At 44.5% G+C, this 26,645-nt stretch overlaps 1 protein-coding gene across 1 annotated transcript in view; it reads left to right on the top strand.

The window, feature by feature from the left end:
• LOC109868745 (A disintegrin and metalloproteinase with thrombospondin motifs 19) overlaps positions 1-26,645 on the top strand; it is a 137,249-nt gene that overhangs the window by 54,863 nt on the left and 55,741 nt on the right. The window contains exons 9-14 of the mRNA XM_031802449.1: positions 5,258-5,398; positions 6,264-6,414; positions 14,285-14,386; positions 16,203-16,348; positions 18,830-18,978; positions 25,838-25,965. Coding sequence (XP_031658309.1) covers positions 5,258-5,398; positions 6,264-6,414; positions 14,285-14,386; positions 16,203-16,348; positions 18,830-18,978; positions 25,838-25,965 — 817 coding nt within the window. The remainder of the gene's footprint in view (positions 1-5,257; positions 5,399-6,263; positions 6,415-14,284; positions 14,387-16,202; positions 16,349-18,829; positions 18,979-25,837; positions 25,966-26,645) is intronic.

Genomic DNA, 26,645 nt, shown 5'->3' with positions numbered 1-26,645 from the left:
TTACAATGACGGCCTACCAAAAGGCAAAAGGCCTCCTGCGGGGACGGGGGATTCAAAATGATAAATAAAACAAAACACACATCACGACAAGAAAGACATCCCAACATAAAGAGAGACATGAGACACCAACATAGCATGGCAACAACATGGTAGCAACACAATACTACATAAAGAGAGACATGAGACACCAACATAGCATGGCAACAACATGGTAGCAACACAACACTACATAAAGAGAGACATGAGACACCAACATAGCATGGCAACAACATGGTAGCAACACAACACTACATAAAGAGAGACATGAGACACCAACATAGCATGGCAACAACATGGTAGCAACACAACACTACATAAAGAGAGACATGAGACACCAACATAGCATGGCAACAACATGGTAGCAACACAACACTACATAAAGAGAGACATGAGACACCAACATAGCATGGCAACAACATGGTAGCAACACAACACTACATAAAGAGAGACATGAGACACCAACATAGCATGGCAACAACACATGACAACACAGCATGGCAACAACATGGTAGCAACACAACATGACAACAACATAGTAGCAACACAACACTACATAAAGAGAGACATGAGACACCAACATAGCATGGCAACAACACATGACAACACAGCATGATAGCAACACAGCATGACAACAACATGGTAGCAACACAACACTACATAAAGAGAGACATGAGACACCAACATAGCATGGCAACAACATGGTAGCAACACAACACTACATAAAGAGAGACATGAGACACCAACATAGCATGGCAACAACATGGTAGCAACACAACACTACATAAAGAGAGACATGAGACACCAACATAGCATGGCAACAACATGGTAGCAACACAACACTACATAAAGAGAGACATGAGACACCAACATAGCATGGCAACAACATGGTAGCAACACAACACTACATAAAGAGAGACATGAGACACCAACATAGCATGGCAACAACATGGTAGCAACACAACACTACATAAAGAGAGACATGAGACACCAACATAGCATGGCAACAACATGGTAGCAACACAACACTACATAAAGAGAGACATGAGACACCAACATAGCATGGCAACAACATGGTAGCAACACAACACTACATAAAGAGAGACATGAGACACCAACATAGCATGGCAACAACATGGTAGCAACACAACACTACATAAAGAGAGACATGAGACACCAACATAGCATGGCAACAACACATGACAACACAGCATGACAACAACATGGTAGCAACACAACACTACATAAAGAGAGACATGAGACACCAACATAGCATGGCAACAACACATGACAACACAGCATGATAGCAACACAGCATGACAACAACATGGTAGCAACACAACACTACATAAAGAGAGACATGAGACACCAACATAGCATGGCAACAACATGGTAGCAACACAACACTACATAAAGAGAGACATGAGACACCAACATAGCATGGCAACAACACATGACAACACAGCATGACAACAACATGGTAGCAACACAACACTACATAAAGAGAGACATGAGACACCAACATAGCATGGCAACAACACATGACAACACAGCATGATAGCAACACAGCATGACAACAACATGGTAGCAACACAACACTACATAAAGAGAGACATGAGACACCAACATAGCATGGCAACAACACATGACAACACAGCATGATAGCAACACAGCATGACAACAACATGGTAGCAACACAACACTACCTAAAGAGAGACATGAGACACCAACAACACATGACAACACAGCATGATAGCAACACAGCATGACAACAACATGGTAGCAACACAACACTACATAAAGAGAGACATGAGACACCAACATAGCATGGCAACAACACATGACAACACAGCATGATAGCAACACAGCATGACAACAACATGGTAGCAACACAACACTACATAAAGAGAGACATGAGACACCAACATAGCATGGCAACAACACATGACAACACAGCATGATAGCAACACAGCATGACAACAACATGGTAGCAACACAACACTACATAAAGAGAGACATGAGACACCAACATAGCATGGCAACAACACATGACAACACAGCATGATAGCAACACAGCATGACAACAACATGGTAGCAACACAACACTACATAAAGAGAGACATGAGACACCAACATAGCATGGCAACAACACATGACAACACAGCATGATAGCAACACAGCATGACAACAACATGGTAGCAACACAACATGGCAGCAGCACAACATGGTAGCTGCACAAAACATGGTACAAATATTATTGGGCACAGACAACAGCACAAAGGGCAATAATGTAGAGACAACAATACAACAGCCACAACTGTCAGTAAGAGTGTCCATGATTGGGTCTTTTATTGAAGAGAGTTTGAGTGTTTTTTGCAGCTTGTTCCAGTGGCTAGCTGCAGCGAACTGAAAAGACGAGCGACCCAGGGATGTGGGTGCTTTGAGGGAACTTTAACAGAATGTGACTGGCAGAACGGGTGTTGTATGTGGAGGATGAGGTTTGCAGTAGGTGTGAAAGGTTTACAGAGAAACCAGAGTTCCATATTGAGCTGAACCTGAATTTCACATCCTCTCTAGCCTTCCTATGTCGACTCCAGGCTGGCTAGCGTCTGATGACTTGAGAGAAACAAACAGGAATTATTTAGCAGAAGTTGTTTCTGAACAACTTGCAGAAGTTGCAGGGTTTTGTGCATTTCTCTCCTAACTCAGTGTTTGACTTGTTCCTCGGTAATGATGGGTTCATGTCCTCTGTAGACAATGGTGGGTTATGGAAAGCATCTGAAAGACCCGGCTTAGTCTTGAGCCATTGGGTCCCTGACAAGGCTTGCGAGTCACCTCCATTTTAGTAACCTTATCAAAGTGTTTTTACAAGAGAGAAGCTTTGTTCCTCCTCTGTGACCCTTGATGCACATGATCTTTTCTCACCAGCCACTGATGTGATTTCACAATAGGCCCAGGAGGTCTCACTTTGTCCTGTGGAAATGCTGTAAGAAAAAAAAAAGGAGAAGAAGAAGAAAGGGGAGGAAACCAGCCCAAATGTAGACATGAAGGGAATTATCTAAGATCTGAAGGTTGACTGTTGGGAATATATTATTAATGAAGGATTCCGTATTATGGGATATGATTTATGATAATATATGTGTGTAACGGTTTTCTTCTGGTGAAAGAGAGGCGGACCAAAATGCAGCGTGGTTAGTTTTGTACATCTTTAATAAAGATGAAAATACAACAATCTACAAAACAAGAAACGTGAAAAAACCGAACCAGTCCTATCTGGTGCCACAAACACAAAGACAGGAACAATCACCCACCAAAACCCAACACAAAACAGGCTACCTAAATATGGTTCCCAATCAGAGACAATGACTAACACCTGCCTCTGATTGAGAACCATATCAGGCCAAACATAGAAATAGACAAACCAGACACACAACATAGAATGCCCACCCAGCTCACGTCCTGACCAACACTAAAACAAGGAAAACACACAAGAACGATGGTCAGAACGTGACAATGTGCTTTATTTGTACTTGAATAGTGACTTAAAATACATCATGGACATGCATGCAGTGCAGAATATTTTGAAAATATCTGAGGGGGTTTTGCTGTCAAGACAGGGAGGCGTTTGGGGTCAAGATTCAAGTAAAAAATCATGAGCTGGTCCACTGATTTAATCCTCACATCAAATAATTTCCCTCAAAATGTCTACCAGTGTTTCTTTATGTTTTATTGGTGGACTTTTGTCTCCCATTTGCACTAGAGAGCCAATGAAACCACTTTAAAGGGGAAGTGCAGTTAAAAATGAGATTTTTCCATCTCTATGAGATCTTAGGGCACCATAGGGCTCTGGTCAAAAGTAGTGCACTATCTAGGGAATAGGGCTCTGGTCAAAAGTAGTGCACTATCTAGGGAATAGGGCTCTGGTCAAAAGTAGTGCACTATCTAGGGAATAGGGCTCTGGTCAAAAGTAGTGCACTATCTAGGGAATAGGGCTCTGGTCAAAAGTAGTGCACTATCTAGGGAATAGGGCTCTGGTCAAAAGTAGTGCACTATCTAGGGAATAGGGCTCTGGTTAAAAGTAGTGCACTATCTAGGGAATAGGGCTCTGGTCAAAAGTAGTGCACTATCTAGGGAATAGGGCTCTGGTCAAAAGTAGTGCACTATCTAGGGAATAGGGCTCTGGTCAAAAGTAGTGCACTATCTAGGAAATAGGGCTCTGGTCAAAAGTAGTGCACTATCTAGGGAATAGGGCTCTGGTCAAAAGTAGTGCACTATCTAGGGAATAGGGCTCTGGTCAAAAGTAGTGCACTATCTAGGGAATAGGGCTCTGGTAAAAAGTAGTGCACTATGTAGGGAATATGGTAGGGAATAGTGCTCTGGTCAAAAGTAGTGCACTATCTAGGGAATAGGGCTCTGGTCAAAAGTAGTGCACTATGTAGGGAATATGGCTCTAGTCAAAAGTTGTGCACTATATAGGGAATATGGTAGGGAATAGTGCTCTGGTCAAAAGTAGTGCACTATCTAGGGAATAGGGCTCTGGTCAAAAGTAGTGCACTATCTAGGGAATAGGGCTCTGGTCAAAAGTAGTGCACTATCTAGGGAATAGGGCTCTGGTCTAAAGTAGTGCACTATGTAGGGGATAGGGTGCTACTTGAGAATGCAACCAAATGGAAAGCCATCACCCCCCCCCCCCTTCCCTCTACCCTCTCTGGACAGAAATCTGTAGCAGATGAGCATTGACTCGTTGCCCTCAGCAACTGGAATCAAGGCGTATTTAATACCCGTGACTGAGTGAACTTGTGCCGATGTTTATTTGCTAATTCCCAGCGCTTTTCATGCTCTTGCTTGTTTTTCGGCAACGACACATGGTTATGGTTTCATGCTAGTGTGTCCTCCTCGGACCAGGTTGGGTGTATTGTTTTGTCCTCTGGTTTTGATAATGTCGATAATGTGCTGGTAATGTGTCGCAACATTTTTCCGAAATCCATATTGGATTTCCTCACAGTTTACACCCTGCTGATTCGAGAAATCATCCAACCAGGATTTCTGGGGGAAATATTGTAGGATATTTTCAGAGATTTTGCTAGCCTGGATTGTGGTATCATGGCATGATAAGGAGTGTTAAGGAGTGGCATGACGGCACAAACAGACTGGTACCCAGGCAAGAATTTTGCAACCTTAGTCAATAATGTTTTTTTTTTCTCTCTCTCTGTGACTGTAGCATGGGTGTGAGTCACGACAACGACCACCAGTCGTGTGCGGACGGTCTCCACATCATGTCGGGAGAATGGGTCAAAGGTCAGAACCTGGGCGATGTTTCCTGGTCTGGCTGTAGCCGTGACGACGTGGAGAAGTTCCTCCGGTAAAACCAGCCATCCTTCGTCCTCCTTTTCCTTCCTCCTTCTCACCCCGATCATTTATGTTTCAATTCACTTTATTTCATTAATTGGTTGTCAGTTTGACTTAAAGGTTAAAATAATGTTTTATATATTAATTATTTTCATATCGGTTATTTGAAGTCCATTGCCACTATCACGTGTCATCCATTTACACAGAGAACAGGACACCCTGCATACTTCAAGGTTTCACTCCTCTCCCCAGTGACGTTATGCATGTATGTCTAAAGACTTGTTTATAACATCAACTACAGCCACAAGAGTCATGCTGTGGAGGAATGCAGCTTGACATTTATTGTCATGAATCTTGCCCTGGAGGCAGAACTGAGCGATTTTCAATAGATGGGCCAGCTGCAAAGTCAAAATTGGCTATGTTGTAAAAATTCATGAAAACGAAAAATTTGATTTTTAAGTCTTCATTTCAGATTCCTGACAATGAATGCCAACCTGCTGGAGGAATGAGGGGTTGAATGAGACAGCTGAAAGCTGTGGATGATTAGTTGACCATAATACAGTAGTAAAGTACAGCCAGTGTAGCTGGGAATTTGGCCCGTATTCACAAATCAGTTTAGCCTTTTAGATCATAATGAATAAGATTATATTGATAGGGGGACCTGATCCTTGTTTAGAACTCCTAATCTGAGACGCTTTATGAACCCAGACCTGGGTTCAAATAGTATTTGCCATAGTGACGTGAAATGCCCTCAATCGGAAGTCACTTCTTTGCCAGGTTAGTGGAGAGTGACTCAATAGAGAACGTTTCTGTGTGTGTGTGTCCGTGTGTCCTTGTGTGTGTGTGCATGTGTGTGCATGCATGTGTGTGTGTCGTAGGTCCAAGGCCAGTAGTTGTCTCCTCCAGACCGACCCGCTGAGCTTGAACTCAGTGATCCTGCCATTCAAACACCCAGGGATGACTTACACGGCAGATGAACAGTGTCAGATCCTCTTCGGAACCACCGCCTCCCACTGTCAAAACATGCAGGTGAGTGAAGCACTAGGAAATGGGAGTCGATTACAAAAGGCATGAACTGCATCGCTGCATCGGAAATGGCGCCATTTCTTTTCTAAGGGTGCATTCACACTGAGCAGCACAGAGTAAAATGGTGGAGCCAACTGAATGCATTTCAATGGGGAAGGTGCATTGGTTTGCATGAGGTTGCAGCACACCAAGCACACCAGGCCTCAAAAAGCGCATAGCTTATACTCTGTTACCTCTGTGATGCGTCGCGATGTCCTCCTACATCTGAACAGAGCATGTTGGGATCAGTACCTAGTTTTGAGTTCAGAGAATATTTCCCCCTATTAAAGACAAGAGCTGTGTTCGAATACCCATGCTAACATACTGTATGCCACATACTTAATGAGTATATACTACATGCTATATACTATAAGTTCATTTTAGTGTACTGTAAATAAACGGTATCCTTTCAGATGAGCGTACTAGAGGTTTGCCTGTCTACCGGAAGTTGATGCTGTTGCTATGCAACCTCTTACTAGCTTGTTAGCATAACAATTACTAGCTAGACTTTTTACGACTTTGGGAGTGTTCTTAAATTCAATCTGGAGTGCCAGCAGGCCCTCAGAGACCGCTCTGGGCGTTCATAAACTCAGAGAGTTGTCAGATTGTCAGTTCATAAATTCAGAGCGTTTCGCTCTGGGAGCGTTCAGAGCGCACACTGGACACTCTGGCCCGAGGAGTAGAGTTGACCCGAGTGTTCTAGCCTCACAACGGCAGTCAAGCACCCAAGCTAACTGGCAACGTTGTCTAGCTTGCTAGCTACTTCCAGACACAAATTAGAGAACAATTCACTCTGATCATTTTACACGCCTTAGCAGAGCTGGTTAGGCAGTTTTCATGTTATCTAGAGTGTTGATGACTAACTGTGTTGCTGCTGGCAACAATTTAATTACGCTAACACTGGCCATATTCACCGGGTGTTGAGCATATATTCATCAGTTATTCTGCGCTCGAGAGTGCTCTGAAATCGGAGTAGCTAGCCAGAGCGAATTTACGAAAGGACCCGAATGTCCATTGAGAACACACACGACAATACCACTTAGCTAAGAATGACAGGAATAATCCAGTCAATAAACATTGGGTAGTTAGTTAGAGATAGCATATAGTTAATATACTGGCAGATTTCAGTTATTAGTAGACAACTAACATTAGGTAGCTAACTAACAATCTGGTACATACTGCTGTAATGATATGCTATGTGGTTCGTAAGGATAGCAGAGCTAACAAATTGTCAGCCAACGTGTGTAAGGTAACTTATTTGAAAGTCATTACGTTGTTCAAAATGTTCTTAACATTTGTCATAATTTGTTAAAGCAATGAATTTGTATCCGTTCTCGTTGGACTTGTATCCGTTCTCGTTGGATTTTCCGCCATTTTCTTCAAATCTGAAAACAACGTGAAGCCACGCCCATTTTCTTCAAATCTGAAAACCATGTGAAGCCACGCCCATTTTCCGAAGAATTGCATTATGGCCTTCATATTTATATACTTCATATTTTGGCGAATGTAGTTCGACATCCGGGAACTTTTGGCATACTAACTATATCTATACTATGACCAATAAGGATACAATATACTCAATTTACGCCACACATAGTACAGTTAGTGCGGTTAGTAGGAGCATTCAAAGATTTGTGATTATGTACGGAAGTTCTCCCCTTACTAAGATAACAACAACAACAACGTCATATTTCTAAAACTAGAAAATGACTCAAATTAAAATAGACTTCCTTACATAGCAGAAATCAAAGCGATCTTGACTTCATCGATTCCTACTTATGTTACAAGCACACTCACTGAAATACAATTATTATTATTTTTGCACTGTTGCCACTGTATGTTTGTCACCATGTTACTATGGAGACACCGGTATCAACCACATCCATCAGTTCCAGAACATATCCCCCTTTCCGAACGGAACAGATCTCTATCTCTCTGAGAACCCTACAAATCACTTCCTCCGAGGTCTCGGGGGGGAATGTTTTTGCTGTTTCGATAACCACTCAAGCTTTAATTCATAAAAAACCTGAGACATATGAACCATATGAACTCTCCCCCCACCCAGTCGCTCTGAGTGAATCCTTAATCTTCACCATAAATCACCAACAATAGTTTTAAACGGATGACAGATAAATGAAATAAAGAATTACCAAAGATTCGATCGAGGTTCCTCACGTCGCGTCCTGTCACGATAAGATGGCGGCGCAGCCTCGGCGGTGGACCCGTTTGTACCCCAGAGGCTCAGCAATCTCATAAAAAGCAACCCATTAATTAAGCTGTGTTATCAGGCACCATGGCAACCGCTGTGTTTACGAACCAAACACCCACCCCTAAATGGCATTGTGATTTTTTTTCCCACCAGAGTACAAGCGGTTTGAAGAGAACGAGAGCTTTTTATCCACCGTTGGGCTTGTGAAGCTGTATTTAGAGCCTGCAAGTGTTTTTATGGGTCAATGAGGGTTTTTACTGAGAATGTTAGGTGTTGTTTTATTGTTGTCAGGTGCTAATGGAAAACAAGAGGTCAGTTTTCCTTCTTTTCTTTTCTTTTCTCATTGAGTTTGTTGCGATTGTGTAATTAGTGAAAATGCATGTAGGCGTGATGCCCACTGTGTTGTTTGAATCACAGGTTGCCCATTTAAAAATATGTTTTAGGGGCCTACAGTAAAGCCTGTATGTGGTTAGAGGTCCTTCACCCAACAGGTGGTTACTTGGTGCATCTGGCCTCTTTAACTGTGTAAACCCTACACCATTTAACTGTGTAAACCCTACACCCTTTAACTGTGTAAACCCTACACCCTTTAACTGTGTAAACCCTATACCCTTTAACCATATAAACCCTACACCCTTTAACTGTGTAAACCCTACACCCTTTAACTGTGTAAACCCTACACCCTTTAACTGTGTAAACCCTACACCCTTTAACCATATAAACCATACACCCTTCAACTGTGTAAACCCTACACCCTTTAACTGTGTAAACCCTACACCCTTTAACCATATAAACCCTACACCCTTTAACCATATAAACCCTACACCCTTTAACTGTGTAAACCCTACACCCTTTAACCATATAAACCATACACCCTTCAACTGTGTAAACCCTACACCCTTTAACTGTGTAAACCCTACACCCTTTAACCATATAAACCCTACACCCTTTAACCATATAAACCCTACACCCTTTAACTGTGTAAACCCTACACCCTTTAACCATATAAACCCTACACCCTTTAACCATATGAACCCTACACCCTTTAACTGTGTAAACCCTACACCCTTTAACTGTGTAAACCCTACACCCTTTAACTGTGTAAACCCTACACCCTTTAACCATATGAACCCTACACCCTTTAACTGTGTAAACCCTACACCCTTTAACTGTGTAAACCCTACACCCTTTAACCATATAAACCCTACACCCTTTAACCATATAAACCCTACACCCTTTAACTGTGTAAACCCTACACCCTTTAACTGTGTAAACCCTACACCCTTTAACTGTGTGAACCCTACACCCTTTAACTGTGTAAACCCTATACCCTTTAACCATATAAACCCTACACCCTTTAACCATATGAACCCTACACCCTTCAACCATGTGAACATTACACCCTGTTCCCTAAATGGTGCACGACTGTTGACAAGGGGCCACTAGGGTTCTGGTCAAAAGTAGTGCACTATAATATAGGGAATAGGGGACCATTTGTGACCTAGCCTTGATTTGCCCCTTAAACCTTCTGTTTCCTTTACACCACCCCCTTCACTTCCTCTCAATGTATTTTGACAGATGTAGAGGCTTATGTGAAAGACATGCTTCTAAATGTATTGGGGCAGATGTAGAGGCTTAGGTGAAAGACATGCTTCTAAATGTATTGGGGCAGATGTAGAGGCTTCGGTGAAAGACATGCTTCTAAATGTATTGGGGCAGATGTAGAGGCTTAGGTGAAAGACATGCTTCTAAATGTATTGGGGCAGATGTAGAGGCTTCGGTGAAAGACAGGCTTCTAAATGTATTGGGGCAGATGTAGAGGCTTCGGTGAAAGACATGCTTCTAAATGTATTGGGGCAGATGTAGAGGCTTCGGTGAAAGACATGCTTCTAAATGTATTGGGGCAGATGTAGAAACTTATGTGAAAGACATGCTTCTAACTGTATTGGGGCAGATGTAGAGGCTTCGGTGAAAGACATGCTTCTAACTGTATTGGGGCAGATGTAGAGGCTTCGGTGAAAGACATGCTTCTAAATGTATTGGGGCAGATGTAGAGGCTTCGGTGAAAGACATGCTTCTAAATGTATTGGGGCAGATGTAGAAACTTATGTGAAAGACATGCTTCTAACTGTATTGGGGCAGATGTAGAGGCTTATGTGAAAGACATGCTTCTAACTGTATTGGGGCAGATGTAGAGGCTTATGTGAAAGACATGCTTCTAACTGTATTGGGGCAGATGTAGAGGCTTCGGTGAAAGACACGCTTCTAACTGTATTGGGGCAGATGTAGAGGCTTCGGTGAAAGACATGCTTCAAAAGAGGATTCCTTGTGGATTGGTTTTCTATTGCAACCTTGCAAACTCAAATACAAATAGCTTTCATTGATATATTTACAGTTTGTTAATCTCAGTTAACCCAGAACTAAAATCTTGCATAATTAGTTCATCTGCGTGCTTTAGTTCTGGGTTCATATGTGTTAGAAATTGAGTTCCGGTTTGTGAAGAATCCACCCTTGCAAAAGGAAACTCTCAGCCAAAGTCCCCCCCCCCCCCCCCTTCCGCTAATTTCACCCAACACGCAAAGCAGTCGAAGTTTAAGCACCGCCTTCGCCCAATCCTGATACATCCAAATAATCAAATCAAATCAAAATGTATTGGTCACATACACATGGTTAGCAGATGTTATTGGGAATGTAGCAAAATGCTTGTGCTTCTAGTTCCCGACAGTGCAGTAATATCTAACAAGTAATCTAACAATTCCACAACAACTACCTAATACACACAAATCTAAAGGGATGGAATAAGAGTATGTACATATATACATATATGGATAAGTGATAAGCCAGAAGCAATATATGGTATAAAATACAGTATATACATATGAGATGAGTAATGTAAGATATGTAAACATTATTAAAGTGGCATTATTAAAGTGACTAGTGATCCATTTATTAAAGTGGCCAATGATTTCGAGTCATCAGTGATGAAAACCCAAGCACCGGAACTACTGTTTGGTCATTATCCGACGTATTCCATCCCGTTGAGACAGATTCTTCAGTTTACGTACAGCATCTGTTCAGGAGAGATTAGTGACATTAAGTTTAGTAGGGGTCTGAAACCTAAAGCACAGAGGTTCCTTGGTGTCCACGTCACCAATGATCTATTATGGTCCAAACATACCAAGACAGTCGTGAAGAGGGTAGAACAAAACATGTTCCCCCCTCAGGAGACTGAAAAGATTTGGCATGGGTCCCCAGATCCTCAAAAAGTTCTACAGCTGCACCATCGAGAGCATCCTGACAGGTTGCATCACCGCGTGGTATGGCAACTGCTCGACATCCGACCGTAAGGCGCTACAGAGGGTAGTGCGTACAGCCCAGTACATCCCTGGGTCAAGCTTCCTGCACTCCAGAACCTATAATAGGCGGGGTCAGAGGAAAGCCCATAAAATGGTCAGACTCCAGTCACCCGAGTCCTAGACTGTTCTCTCTGCTACTGCACGGCAAGCGATACCGGAGCGCCAAGTCTAGGACCAAAAGGCTCCTTAACAGCTTCTACCCCCAGGCCATAAGACTGCTGAACAGCTTCTACCCCCAGGCCATAAGACTGCTGAACAGCTTCTACCCCCAGGCCATAAGACTGCTGAACAGCTTCTACCCCCAGGCCATAAGACTGCTGAACAGCTTCTACCCCCAAGCCATAAGACTGCTGAACAGCTTCTACCCCCAAGCCATTAGACTGCTGAACAGCTTCTACCCCCAAGCCATAAGACTGCTGAACAGCTTCTAACCCCAAGCCATAAGACTGCTGAACAGCTTCTACCCCCAGGCCATAAGACTGCTGAACAGCTTCTACCCCCAAGCCATAAGACTGCTGAACAGCTTCTACCCCCCAAGCCATAAGACTGCTGAACAGCTTCTACCCCCTGGCCATAAGACTGCTGAACAGCTTCTACCCCCAAGCCATAAGACTGCTGAACAGCTTCTACCCCCAGGCCATAAGACTGCTGAACAGCTTCTACCCCCAAGCCATAAGACTGCTGAACAGCTTCTACCCCCAGGCCATAAGACTGCTGAACAGCTTCTACCCCCAGGCCATAAGACTGCTGAACAGCTTCTACCCCCAAGCCATAAGACTGCTGAACAGCTTCTACCCCCAGGCCATAAGACTGCTGAACAGCTTCTACCCCCAAGCCATTAGACTGCTGAACAGCTTCTACCCCCAAGCCATAAGACTGCTGAACAGCTTCTACCCCCAGGCCATAAGACTGCTGAACAGCTTCTACCCCCAGGCCATAAGACTGCTGAACAGCTTCTACCCCCAAGCCATAAGACTGCTGAACAGCTTCTACCCCCAGGCCATAAGACTGCTGAACAGCTTCTACCCCCAAGCCATAAGACTGCTGAACAGCTTCTACCCCCTGGCCATAAGACTGCTGAACAGCTTCTACCCCCAAGCCATAAGACTGCTGAACAGCTTCTACCCCCAGGCCATAAGACTGCTGAACAGCTTCTACCCCCAAGCCATAAGACTGCTGAACAGCTTCTACCCCCAGGCCATAAGACTGCTGAACAGCTTCTACCCCCAGGCCATAAGACTGCTGAACAGCTTCTACCCCCAAGCCATAAGACTGCTGAACAGCTTCTACCCCCAGGCCATAAGACTGCTGAACAGCTTCTACCCCCAAGCCATTAGACTGCTGAACAGCTTCTACCCCCAAACCATAAGACTGCTGAACAGCTTCTACCCCCAAGCCATAAGACTGCTGAACAGCTTCTACCCCCAAGCCATAAGACTGCTGAACAGCTTCTACCCCCAGGCCATAAGACTGCTGAACAGCTTCTACCCCCAAGCCATAAGACTGCTGAACAGCTTCTACCCCCAGGCCATAAGACTGCTGAACAGCTTCTACCCCCAGGCCATAAGACTGCTGAACAGCTTCTACCCCCAAGCCATAAGACTGCTGAACAAATAATCAAATGGCCACCAGGACTATTACATTTCTCCCCCATTTGTTAAGTTCACTGCTGCTTCTCGCTGTTTATTATCTATGCATAGTCACTTCACCCCTACCTACATGTACAAAATACCTCAACTAACCTGTACCCCCGCACACCGACTCGGTACCAGTACCCCCTGTATATAGCCTCGTTGTTGTTATTTTACTGTGTTACTTTTTACTTCAGTTTATTTGGTAAATATTTTCTTAAACTCTTCTTGAACTGCACTGTTGGTTAAGGGCTTGTAAGTAAGCATTTCACGGTAAGGTTCTACACCTGTTGTATTCGAAGCATGTGACTAATAAAGTTTGATTTGATGTAATGGACATCATTGTGAAGAGTAGTAGTGAGTGCCAATACTTTTCTTCTTTTTTTCCAATAAGAACACCTATTTCAATTATGTATTGAAAACTGTTTTTATACAGTGTGTCCTTCGTAAACCGCATATAACATTTTTTAACAGTGATTCAAGTAAATAAACATAGACTGCATCATAAAAATGTATGTCAATAAACTTTATTTCTGTGTGTGTGTGTGTGTGTGTGTGTGTGTGTGTGTGTGTGTGCGCGCGCGTGTGTGTGTGTGTGTGTGTGTGTGTGTGTGTGCGTGTGTGTGTGCGTGTTTCAGTATGTGATGTGTTCAGGGCTGTGGTGCCGGGTGGATGGAGAGAAGGACTGTAAAACCAAACTGGACCCACCCATGGATGGCACAGAGTGTGACCCAGGAAAGGTAGGTAGAACCACAGCAATGTATTACGATACAGAACATGGATTTGTGTAGAACGTGTGGAGGACTTCTGTCATTTGTGGACACTGCTCTATTTCACATGGCTTCATTCAAGTTTTATTAGAAAAACTAAATGTGCGTCCCAAATTATACCAAATGGTATAGTGTACTATTTATTATATCGGGTGTATATCGGGTGTATATCGGGTGTATATCGGGTGTATACCGGGTGTATATCGGGTGTATATCGGGTGTATATCGGGTGTATATCGGGTGTATATCGGGTGTATATCGGGTGTATATCGGGTGTATACAGCTTTTCAGATTTTTTTTTTTTATTTGATTATTTTTCAGGGTAGACTCTATTGCATCCCTTTCTACCTCTGTGTCCGCATCCTAAATTATGCTTATATCTCTTCTGAATATAGTGCACTACATTTGACCAGAGCCTTATGGGACGTGTTCAAAAGTAGTGGACTGTCTAGGGAATAGGGTGCTATTTGGGACGTAAACCAATGCCTTTATTAATTCATCACATTTCATCATCTTAAAATCAGCCAATCAACACGATATGGTCCCTCAATACCAGCCTCACTAATATGAAATCATCTTTTCCACACGAGCCCAAGCAAGCAGCCGTTGCTGCAAGAGAAAAAAGAGCGAGTGAGAGAGAGAGAGAGAGAGAGGGAGAGAGCGAGCGAGAGAGAGAAGAGAGAGAGAGAGAGAGAGAAGAGAGAGAGGGAAAGAGTGAGCGAGGGAGAGAGAGAGGGGGAGGGAAAGCGAGAGAGCATGAAAGAGCGAGCGAGAGAGAGAAGAGAAGAGAGAGAGAGAGAGAGAGACAAGAGAAGGAGAGAGCCATCCTCTCCGAGATATATTATAAACAGTGAGATGAGAAACAGCCTGTGGGCCAAGGGAAGAGGCCAGCTGTGGCCGCTCACGGCAAACCCCTGGCCCCGCTTCAGACCGTCTCCACGTCCCTTTGTGTATCCACGCTGACAGGCAACATGATGCAGAGCACCGCGCGGAGCCCGACCATCGTAAACCCTGCTAGTAACGCCACCAGGAACGTGTTGTATGTACGCCACGGTTGAGTATTAGGTATTAGTGTAGTGAAGTACAGAAGGGAGTCTATTGAGACTTTGTCCTTAGATGCACTGTTTATAATCTGTAACAGCCCATGTAGAGATTCCAAGTGCAGTCTCTTGTAGAAATATGCTTTCATTGATCACCGAAGCGTACCTTGGGAAACCTTTTGGGGGGGGGGGGGGGTCTTTGAATAAGGCCAGTGAACTCTGGAGAATGTTACGTGTCATCAGAGTGGACAGGACATATTAAATAGTGAGATCCCACTTCTTGGGCAGTGTTTGAATTATTTCAGGTATCTTGTAATGGGTGGGTTGTGTCAGTGAAAAGTTGACGTTAAAGAGTTCCATCCTGTCAACAGAAGTGTCAATAGTAATGATGATGAGCACAAACCAGAGTAAGGGAGATTGCCAGTGTTCAATCAGACCCTGAATCCTCTGTTTACATAGCTCAACACATCAGCCGCCACATAATCAGCAGCTCGTCAACGGCAAGGCCGAGTTACACTGTGAGTGCAGCGTTGTTTTGTATTAGTGTTGGGTTCAGGAGTGTTTGCGTTCACAGTTGTTCAGCAGTGGGGTTTGATGATGTCATTGGACAGGGTTGTAGGTTTGGACACTGTGTGATTTATTCAAGTGTGTGTGTGTGTGTGTGTGTGTGTGTGTGTGTGTGTGTGTGTGTGTGTGTGTGTGTGTGTGTGTGTGTGTGTGTGTGTGTGTGTGTTGTACTCATACAGTGGTGTCGTGCTGGGGAGTGTGTGAGCAGAGCGGTGCCAGTGGAGCAAGCCATGGGAGAGTGGAGCACCTGGGGGTCCTGGGGAACCTGCAGTCCAACCTGCAGCACTGGCATCAGTGGACGCCAGCGCAAGTGTGAGAGTCCCAGGTACTTTACACTGTAATGACTGTCTCTCTGAGTAGAGTCCCAGGTACTTTACACTGTAATGACTGTCTCTCTGAGTAGAGTTCCAGGTACTTTACACTGTAATGACTGTCTCTCTGAGTAGAGTCCCAGGAACTTTACACTATAACAACTGTCTCTGAGTAGAGTCCCAGGTACTTTACACTGTAATGACTGTCTCTCTGAGTAGAGTCCCGGGTACTTTACACTGTAATGACTGTCTTTGAGTAGAGTCCCAGGTACTTTACACTGTAATGACTGTCTCTGAGTAGAGTCCCAGGTACTTTACACTGTAATGACTGTCTCTGAGTAGGTAGAGTCCCAGGTACTTTACACTGTAATGACTGTCTCTCTGAGTAGAGTCCCAGGTACTTTACACTGTAATGACTGTCTCTCTGAGTAGAGTCCCAGGTACTTTACACCGTAATGACTGTCTCTCTGAGTAGAGTCCCAGGTACTTTACATCGTAATGACTGTCTCTTTGTGTAGAGTCCCAGGTAATTTACACCGTAATGACTGTCTCTCTGAGTAGAGTCCCAGGTACTTTACACTGTAATGACTGTCTCTCTGAGTAGAGTCCCAGGTACTTTACACTGTAATGACTGTCTCTGAGTAGAGTCCCATGTACTTTACACTGTAATGACTGTCTCTCTGAGTAGAGTCCCAGGTACTTTACACTGTAATGACTGTCTCTGAGTAGAGTCCCATGTACTTTACACTGTAATGACTGTCTCTGAGTAGAGTCCCAGGTACTTTACACTGTAATGACTGTCTCTCTGAGTAGAGTCCCAGGTACTTTACACCGTAATGACTGTCTCTCTGAGTAAAGTCCCGGGTACTTTACACTGTAATGACTGTCTCTTTGTGTAGAGTCCCAGGTACTTTACACCGTAATGACTGTCTCGCTGAGTAGAGTCCCTGGTACTTTACACTGTAATGACTGTCTCTGAGTAGAGTCCCAGGTACTTTACACTGTAATGACTGTCTCTCTGAGTAGAGTCCCTGGTACTTTACACTGTAATTACTGTCTCTGAGTAGAGTCCCAGGTACTTTACACTATAATGACTGTCTCTGAGTAGAGTCCCAGGTACTTTACACTGTAATGACTGTCTCTCTGAGTAGAGTCCCAGGTACTTTACACTGTAATGGCTGTCTCTGAGTAGAGTCCCAGGTACTTTACACTGTAATGACTGTCTCTCTGAGTAGAGTCCCAGGTACTTTACACTATAATGACTGTCTCTCTGAGTAGAGTCCCAGGTACTTTACACTGTAATGACTGTCTCTCTGAGTAGAGTCCCAGGTACTTTACACTGTAATGACTGTCTCTCTGAGTAGAGTCCCAGGTACTTTACACTGTAATGACTGTCTCTCTGAGTAGATTCCCAGGTACTTTACACTGTAATGACTGTCTCTCTGAGTAGAGTCCCAGGTACTTTACACCGTAATGACGGTCTCTTTGTGTAGAGTCCCAGGTACTTTACACTATAATGACTGTCTCTGAGTAGAGTCCCAGGTACTTTACACTGTAATGACTGTCTCTCTGAGTAGAGTCCCAGGTACTTTACACTGTAATGGCTGTCTCTGAGTAGAGTCCCAGGTACTTTACACCGTAATGACTGTCTCTTTGAGTAGAGTCCCATGTACTTTACACTGTAATGACTGTCTCTCTGAGTAGAGTCCCAGGTACTTTACACTGTAATGACTGTCTCTCTGAGTAGAGTCCCAGGTACTTTACACCGTAATGACTGTCTCTTTGTGTAGAGTCCCAGGTAATTTACACTGTAATGACTGTCTCTGAGTAGAGTCCCAGGTACTTTACACTGTAATGACTGTCTCTGAGTAGAGTCCCAGGTACTTTACACCGTAATGACTGTCTCTGAGTAGAGTCCCAGGTACTTTACACCGTAATGAATGTCTCTCTGAGTAGAGTCCCAGGTACTTTACACCGTAATGACTGTCTCTCTGAGTAGAGTCCCAGGTACTTTACACTGTAATGACTGTCTCTGAGTAGAGACCCAGGTACTTTACACTGTAATGACTGTCTCTGAGTAGAGTCCCAGGTACTTTACACTAATGACTGTCTCTTTGAGTAGAGTCCCAGGTACTTTACACTGTAATGACTGTCTCTGAGTAGAGTCCCAGGTACTTTACACTGTAATGACTGTCTCTGAGCAGAGTCCCATGTACTTTACACTGTAATGACTGTCTCTGAGTAGAGTCCCGGGTACTTTACATCTTTGAGTACATTTTAGTCATTTAGCAAATACTCTTATCCAGAGTAATTGGGATTCAGTGCTGAAGGGCACATGGACAGATTTTTCACCCTGTTCGGCTTGAGGATTCGAACCAGCAACCTTTCAGTTACTGGTCTAACGCACCTTATCCGCTAGGGTACAGGAGCTTTACTTATTTGATCTTGACCTTCATTCCATGCATTTTGTTTTGTATTGTCTCTGTTGGGACCAGTGGGAAAAGCCGGGACTGTGTCGGCTCCAGGATGCAGTACAGGCTGTGTGAGAACCTACCCTGCCCTGCTGGGAGCCCCAGCTTCAGAGACCAACAATGCCAGACCTTCAATCGCCCCTCCCTACACTGGCACTCCGTCATGGATGATGGTATATATCTAGATCATAGACTGTATAACAAAACAAATCCATTGCAAAGGCTGCCTATCATACACCTCCGATTTCGCATTTCAGCACCGTTGCCTCACTCCTTGCACCTCGTGGCGCCTCATTGAGGCGACCATGTCATGTCAAACCACACTGCTGTCTCGTCCATGATAATGATGATGTTCTCTTTTATCTTATTTTGCCCTACGATACTCACTGAAGTTCACACCGGCATTTATTTGAAACATTTATTTGCTGAAATACTGATGTCCGGCTATTAAAAGGGACAGGCAGCTTTTTTGAGACTGCGTTTGATTGAAGTTTTACTGTACACTATTCACAATTACTGCAGTGCAGTTCTCTAAACCACCAAACTCTCTCTTAGACACTAACTCTCAAACTCTAATATCTTGCTTTGCTCAAGCCTCTTTCTTGGTCTAATTGTGCCTGTTGGAGTAGAGTTGGTAGCCAAACCGGTCTGTGTGTGTTTGAGCGTGCTGGTGCGTGTACCTGTGTACCTGTGTGTGTGTGTGTGTGTGTGTGAGGCCCATGTTAGCGGCACCCCCAGGCTACAGTAATTGGACCTGGGTTCTGACAAACAGGCTCTCCAGTGGCTCTCTCTCTCTGCTCTGGATGACATCACTAGATGACTTCACTGGATGACATCACTGGATGACATCACTAGATGACTTCACTATATGACTTCACTAGATGACTTCACTAGATTACTTCACTAGATGACTTCACTAGATGACTTCACTAGATGACATCACTGGATGACACCTCTGGACGACATCACTAGATGACTTCACTAGATGACTTCACTATATGACTTCACTAGATGACTTCACTAGATGACTTCACTATATGACTTCACTAGATGACATCACTGGATGACATCTCTGGATGACATCACTAGATGACTTCACTAGATGACATCACTAGATTACTTCACTGCACAGATGCTCTGCCTGCTGGAGCACAAAGCTCCTTTCATCAGGCAAGGGGTCTCTCTCTCCTTCTCTCCCTCTCTATTTCTCTCTTCCTATCTATCTATCTGTCTCTCACTCAGTCTGTCTCTATGTCCCTCTCTCAATTCAATTTCAAATTCAATTTCAATTTAATGGGCTTTATTGGCATGGGAAACATATGTTCACTCACAAAAGTTCCAGAAGAATAAAGACATTTCAAATGTCATTATTTCTACATACAGTGTTGTAATGATCTGCAATAGTTAAAGTACAAAAGGAAAAATAAATAAACATACATATAGGTTATATTTACAATGGTGTTTGTTCTTCACTGGTTGCCATTTGCTTGTGGCAACAAGTCTTGCTGCTGTGATGGCACACTAAGGTATTTCACCTAATAGATATGGGAGTTGATCAAAATTAGATTTATTTTCAAATTCTTTGTGGGTCTGTGTAATCTGAGGGAAAAATGTGTCTCTAATATGGTCATACATTTGGCAGGAGGTTAGGAAGTGCAGCTCAGTTTCCACCTCATTTTGTGGGCAGTGAGCACATAGCCTGTCTTCTCTTGAGAGCCTGGTCTGCGGCCTCTCTCTCTCTCTCCCTCTCTCTCTCTCTCTCTCTCTCTCTCTCTCTCTCTCTCTCTCTCTCTCTCTGAGCTGATTGGTGAAGAATCTGTCGATATGCCCTTGAGCAAGGCACTAAACCCTAATTGTTCCTGTCTCTCTGGATAAGAACATCTGCTAAATGACTAAACTTTAAATTATAGCTTGCGGATACAATGCATTCCTCAAATGCACTCATGGTTGATATAGATGATCAAAACCATCTTTGATAAGTAACAGGTATTTAGACTGGCTCCCGATGCTCCCAATCCCACATTCCTCCATATTTGGAGCAGAGAGGGGTAAAAATTGGCTTTGACTGTGAGATTTGGGAGATAGCGAGTGTTGGACATCCCATGTGTACAACACGATGCTGCTGCTGGAAGGCTGCTCGCATAGCTCTGACCTCAAGCCCGTGTCTCAAACGCCACCCTATTCCCTATATAGTGCACTACTTTTGACCAGAACCCTATGGGCCCATTTGGGATGCAGACCAAGTGTGCGCTCGGTGCCAAGTCCTGGCATATTGCACAAATCAGTATAAACCTGTCGGGCCGCATGTACGCACGCTTAAGTGTTCAAAGATGGGGATTGAATGTTTACAACGTAGCCTCGTCAAACACTGTAAGAGATTAATGCGTCTGGAAGATGCTTCGCGACCGTTTCGCGACGCCGCAATTAGTTACATCTTGGCCCCCTGCTCAACCGAGCTAGACCAAAACGAAGGCGGGTGGCTTTTTAAACATATCGCTGGCTTTTTAAACATATCGCTGGCATAAACATTTTGACAGGTGACGAGATAAGGATGTAAGAGAGTGTGTAGGGTTTATGAGGAAAGCAGCTGGCCCTGCTCCAGCGGTGTTCTGTTTAAAGCATCATTAAGATTCCAGACTCCACGTGAGCTTTTAAAAGAGCAATCTGCAGTTCAAACAACAACAACACATTGGACATCTGAGAATGGTAAAGAATTGGCAATTGGATTCTGGACATTTTTATTTACCACTTTCAAATTCATAGACATTGCTAAGGTATCACGTTTTAGGGAAGACCCAGATGCAGACAGTGTCGAAGTAACAAAGGTGTATTACTAGAACGGGGCAGGCAAAACGACAGGTCAAGGGTCAGAGGTCAGTAATCCAGATCAGAGTCAAAAGATACAGAACGGCAGGCAGTTTCAGGGCAGGAAGAGGTCAATAATCCAGGGCGGTGTGACAAGGTACAGAATGGCAGGCAGGCTCGAGGTCAGGGCCGGCAGAATGGTCAAAACCGGGAAACTAGAAAACAGGAACTAAAGAAAAAGAAAGGAGCAAGGGGAAAAATGCTGATAGGCTTGACGGACAAAACGAACTGGTAACAGACAAACAGAGAACACAGGTATAAATACACTGGGGATAATTGTCACGCCCTGGCCATAGAGAGGCTTTTATTCTCTATTTTGGTTAGGCCAGGGTGTGGCTAGGGTGGGCATTCTAGTTTCTTTATTTCTATGTTTTCTATTTCTTTGTTTTTGTGTGGTTCCCAATCAGAGGCAGCTGTCTATCGTTGTCTCTGATTGGGAATCATACTTAGGCAGCTTTTTTCCCACCTGTGTTTTGTGGGTAGTTGTTTTCTGTATAGTTTTTTTGCCTTACAGAACTGTTCGTTTTTCTCTTTGTTATTTTGTTCAAGTGTTTTGATCAATAAAAATCATGAACACTTACCACTTTGGTCCGATCCTCATTCCGAAGAGGGCCGTGAGAGAACTACCCACCACCAAAGGACCAAGCAGCGTGGCCAGGAGGAGCAGGGATCCTGGGCCCGGGAAAAGAGTGAGTTGAGGAGCTCATGGACATGGGAGGAGGTTATGACAGGGGACAAGACACTGCCATGGAAACAGGCGGAAAACGGGAGGAACGGCGACGATACCATGAGTCACGGCAACGAGGCAAGCACCCAATTTTTGAGGGGGGCACATGGGGAGATTGGCAGAGTCAGGGTTCAGACCTGAGCCAACTCCCCTTGGTTACCATGGGGAGCGAATAACTGGTCAAGCGCCGGTTCTGCGCACCATGCCTTCGGTGCGCAGCCACAGCCCGGTGCACTCTCTGCAAGCTCCCCGCAGTTGCCGTGCTAGAGTGGGCATTCAGCCAGGAGGGATTGTGCCGGCTCAGCGCTCCTGGCCTCCGGTGCGTCTCTTCGGCCCAGGTTATCCTGCGCCAACTCTACGCACGGTGTTCCCGGTTTGACCAGCTAACCCCAGTGCGGCCTGTTCCAGCTCCCCACACTTGCCGGTCTAATGGGGGTATCCAGCCAGGACGAGTTGTGCCAGCTCTGTGCTCCAGACCTTCGGTGCGCCTCCACGGTCCAGTGTGTCCTGCGCTGGCTCTATGCACTATGCCCCCAGTGCGCCGTCATAGCCCAGTGCGTCCTGTGCCAGCTCTCCACACTCACCGAGCTAGAGTGGGTATCCAGCCAGGACGTGTTGTGGTAGCTCCACTCACTAGGCTGCCAGTACGCCTCCTCAGTCCGGTAAGACCTGTTCCGGCTCCACGTAGGAAGCCTCCAGTGATGATCCATGGCCCGAAGCCCCCAGTGATGATCCATGGCACGGAGCCTCCAGTGATGATCCATGGCCCGGAGCCTGCAGTGAGGATCCATGGCACGAAGCCTCCAGCGTAGATCCCCAGTCCGGAGCCTCCAGCGACGGTCCCCACTCCGGAGCCTCCAGCGACGGTCCCCAGTCCAGAGCCTCCAGCGACGGTCCCCAGTCCAGAGCCTCCAGCGACGGTCCCCAGTCCGGAGCCTCCGGCGATGGTCGGTTTCCTCCGGCGATGATCTGCGGCCCGGTTTCTCCAGTGAAGGGCCATGCACTAGGGCCGCCACCAAAGCGAAGGGATCTGCGGGCGGAGGGGGGTCTACATCCCGCACCGGAGCCGCCGCCGTGAAGAGATGCCCACCCGGACCCTCCCCCAGGGTGTGACAGTACTGTCACACCCTGCCCATAGAGAGGCTTTTATTCTCTATTTTGGTTAGGCCAGGGTGTGACTAGGGTGGGCATTCTAGTTTCTTTATTTCTATGTTTTCTATCTCTTTGTTTTTTTTTTGTCGTTGGTATAGGCCCGCTGGGTATTTGTGCGGGCTTGTTTTTTGTTACTCTGGTTTTGATGGTGTGATTTATTCGTGTCCTTATTCTCCTGACTATTTTTGTCCTGTTGTTTGGACTGGCAACTTATATACGCCCTGTGTGTTGGCGTGACCGTTTTTGTTGCGCTGGTGAATAAATTTGACAAACGACTGAACCCTGCTCTCTGCGCCTGATTCCACCCACCACTCCTAGTTGATCGTAACACCAAGGCTCTCATACCCTGTTCCCGAAGAGCTACTCTCCTGTAGGTTTTCGCTCCAACCCCAGTTGTATCTAACTTGAACCAGCTAATTATTAGAATCATGTGCACCAGATTGGGGTTGGAGTGAAAACCTACAGGATGGTAGATCTCCGGGAGAGCCCTGATGTAACCTATAAATGTCAATACAATGTTTAATATTTTAGGTTTCTCAGAATAGAAATCAGTCTTTGCACATTGACCAAAGACTGTCTGTGAAAAATCAAATTTGCGTCTATTTCATGAATTATAATGTGTTATAAATGTGCTTCTAAAACACCATGAAGAAGATATCCATAGAAAACAGAACGTGTCACCAAATGTTTTTTTTTATAAATGGTGCATCCAATCCAGTTGTATTATTCTCCAACATTTAGTCAGTGTGTTTAAACCTCGGAGATAACCGAGCTGCGTGAGCTGAAAGCTGCAGTTCGCCGTCCTATCGCCTCTTGAATATCAACCGTCAATTTCTGTTCATTTTCCAACGATTCTACATGTGGATACGGTCCAAACAGCCAAACAATGTTTGTCATCACCCAGTAGGTGATAGCTAACACATTGCAGCCACACGCTGCTTTTAACCGTTCGATCTCTGGCGTGTCTGACCTGTAAAATAACTACCTGACATGTCTGGGTGGATGTCTGAGTTGAACCTATTTTTAGCTGGTTGTTATGAAGGTCACAATGGGGTCGTGTAACGGTCATGAACATAAGGCATGTGATATCATATCACCATGCTCTTAACACAAATATCTGTGGTACACTCTTAGGAAAAAAAAGAGTTCCAATGGGTTCTACATGGAACCAAAAGGGTTCTACATGGAACCAAAAGGGTTCTACATGGAACCAAAAGGGTTCTACATGGAACCAAAAGGGTTCTACATTGAAGCCAAAAGGGTTCTACCTGGAACCAAAAAGGGTTCTTCAAAGGGGACAGCCGAAGAACCCTTTTAGGTTCTAGATAGCACATTTCTTTCCTGAGTGTAGTAGTTCAAAGCTAATAGATATGGTATCGGGCATGAACGTCAAGATGAGGTCATGTAGGGGTTGTGTATGGGTAATGATGGGGTTATGTAGGGGTTGTGTATGGGTAATGATGGGGTTATGTAGGGGTTGTGTATGGGTAACGATGGGGTTATGTATGGGTAATGATGGGGTTATGTAGGGGTTGTGTTTGGGTAATGATGGGGTTATGTAGGGGTCAAAATGATAGAGCATGGTAAAGGATATGAAAGGATTGGATCTGATAGGTTCGGAAATTATAGGATAGGATATTCTCTATATGGTGACCTACTTTACATTAAATGGCACCCTATTCTCTATATGGTGATTTACTTTACACTAAATGACACCCTATTCTCTATATGAAGACCTACTTTACATTAAATGGCACCCTATTCTCTATATGAGGACCTACTTTACATTAAATGAAACCCTATTCCCTATATGGTGCACTACTTTACATTAAATGGCACCCTATTCTCTATATGGTAATCTACTTTACATTAAATGGCACCCTATTCTCTATATGGTAACCTACTTTACATTAAATGGCACCCTATTCTCTATATGAGGACCTACTTTACATTAAATTAAACCCTATTCCCTATATGGTGCACTACTTTACATTACATGGCACCCTATTCTCTATATGGTAATCTACTTTACATTAAATGGCACCCTATTCTCTATATGGTAACCTACTTTACATTAAATGGCACCCTATTCTCTATATGGTAACCTACTTTACATTAAATGGCACCCTCTCTTCTCTACTCGCCCCAACCCCCACCTCCTATCCCCTCTTACTTGTCTACTCTTCTCCTCCCCATATCCTCTCTCTTCCTCCCCTCCCTCCCTCCTCCTCCTCGCTCTCCTCGCTTCCTCCTCCTCTCTCTCCTCCCCTCCCCTCTCTCTCTTCCAGAGAGGCCCTGTACACTGTTCTGTTCCTCCACAGGGAAAGAACAACCCCGCCTCCTGGCTGAGAAGGTGCTGGATGGAACCTCCTGCGGCTCTCAGGAGTCTGGCCTCTGTGCCAACGGGACATGTCAGGTACACCAGTCATGTGACAGGGGACTTTTCAGGTACACCAGTCATGTGAAGTTGCCCCTAGACACTGATCTTGGGTCAGTGCATATCCCCACTAATGGTTAAGGTTAGGATTGGGGCAGGGGAAGCTGGTCCTAGATCTGTACCTAGAGGAAACTACATATCTTGTGGCATGGGACTTGTCAGGTACACCAGTCATGTGACAGGGGACTTGTCAGGTACACCAGTCATGTGACAGGGGACTAGTTAGGTTCCAGTGTGTTCTACATTTTCAATAATTCAATGGTAGATTTACACAATATAGTTCTAAATAAAGCTGGAAGTTCTGCATCTCTTAATGGCACACAAAACCCAAAGTCCTGGAGGTTTTTGTAAGTGTTATTCGTAGCCATCTCACGCAACATTTTTCTGATGTCTCTGATGATGCAGGTTAATCTGATCTGATGTCACAGTTTCTCGGACAGCAAAATTGTGAAAAATGTTCCGTATTGCAGAAAGAGAAAGTCATTTTCCAAGCTGTTTCCCCCAACACATTCCATGTCTCCTTCCAAACAAAGTCTTCAATGTCAAGTCCAGCAAGAAAATAAATGGTGCTTAAATCACTGACCCAAAATGGTACTTAAATCACTGACCCAAAATGGTGCCCTATTCTCTATTTAGTGCACAATTGTTTTTACCAGGGC

This window comes from Oncorhynchus kisutch, linkage group LG23, assembly GCF_002021735.2.
Source record: "Oncorhynchus kisutch isolate 150728-3 linkage group LG23, Okis_V2, whole genome shotgun sequence".
In the NCBI taxonomy this organism is placed as follows: domain Eukaryota; kingdom Metazoa; phylum Chordata; class Actinopteri; order Salmoniformes; family Salmonidae; genus Oncorhynchus; species Oncorhynchus kisutch.
The sequence above is the reverse complement of the archived record's forward strand: the minus strand, read 5'-3'. Positions and strand labels throughout refer to the sequence as shown.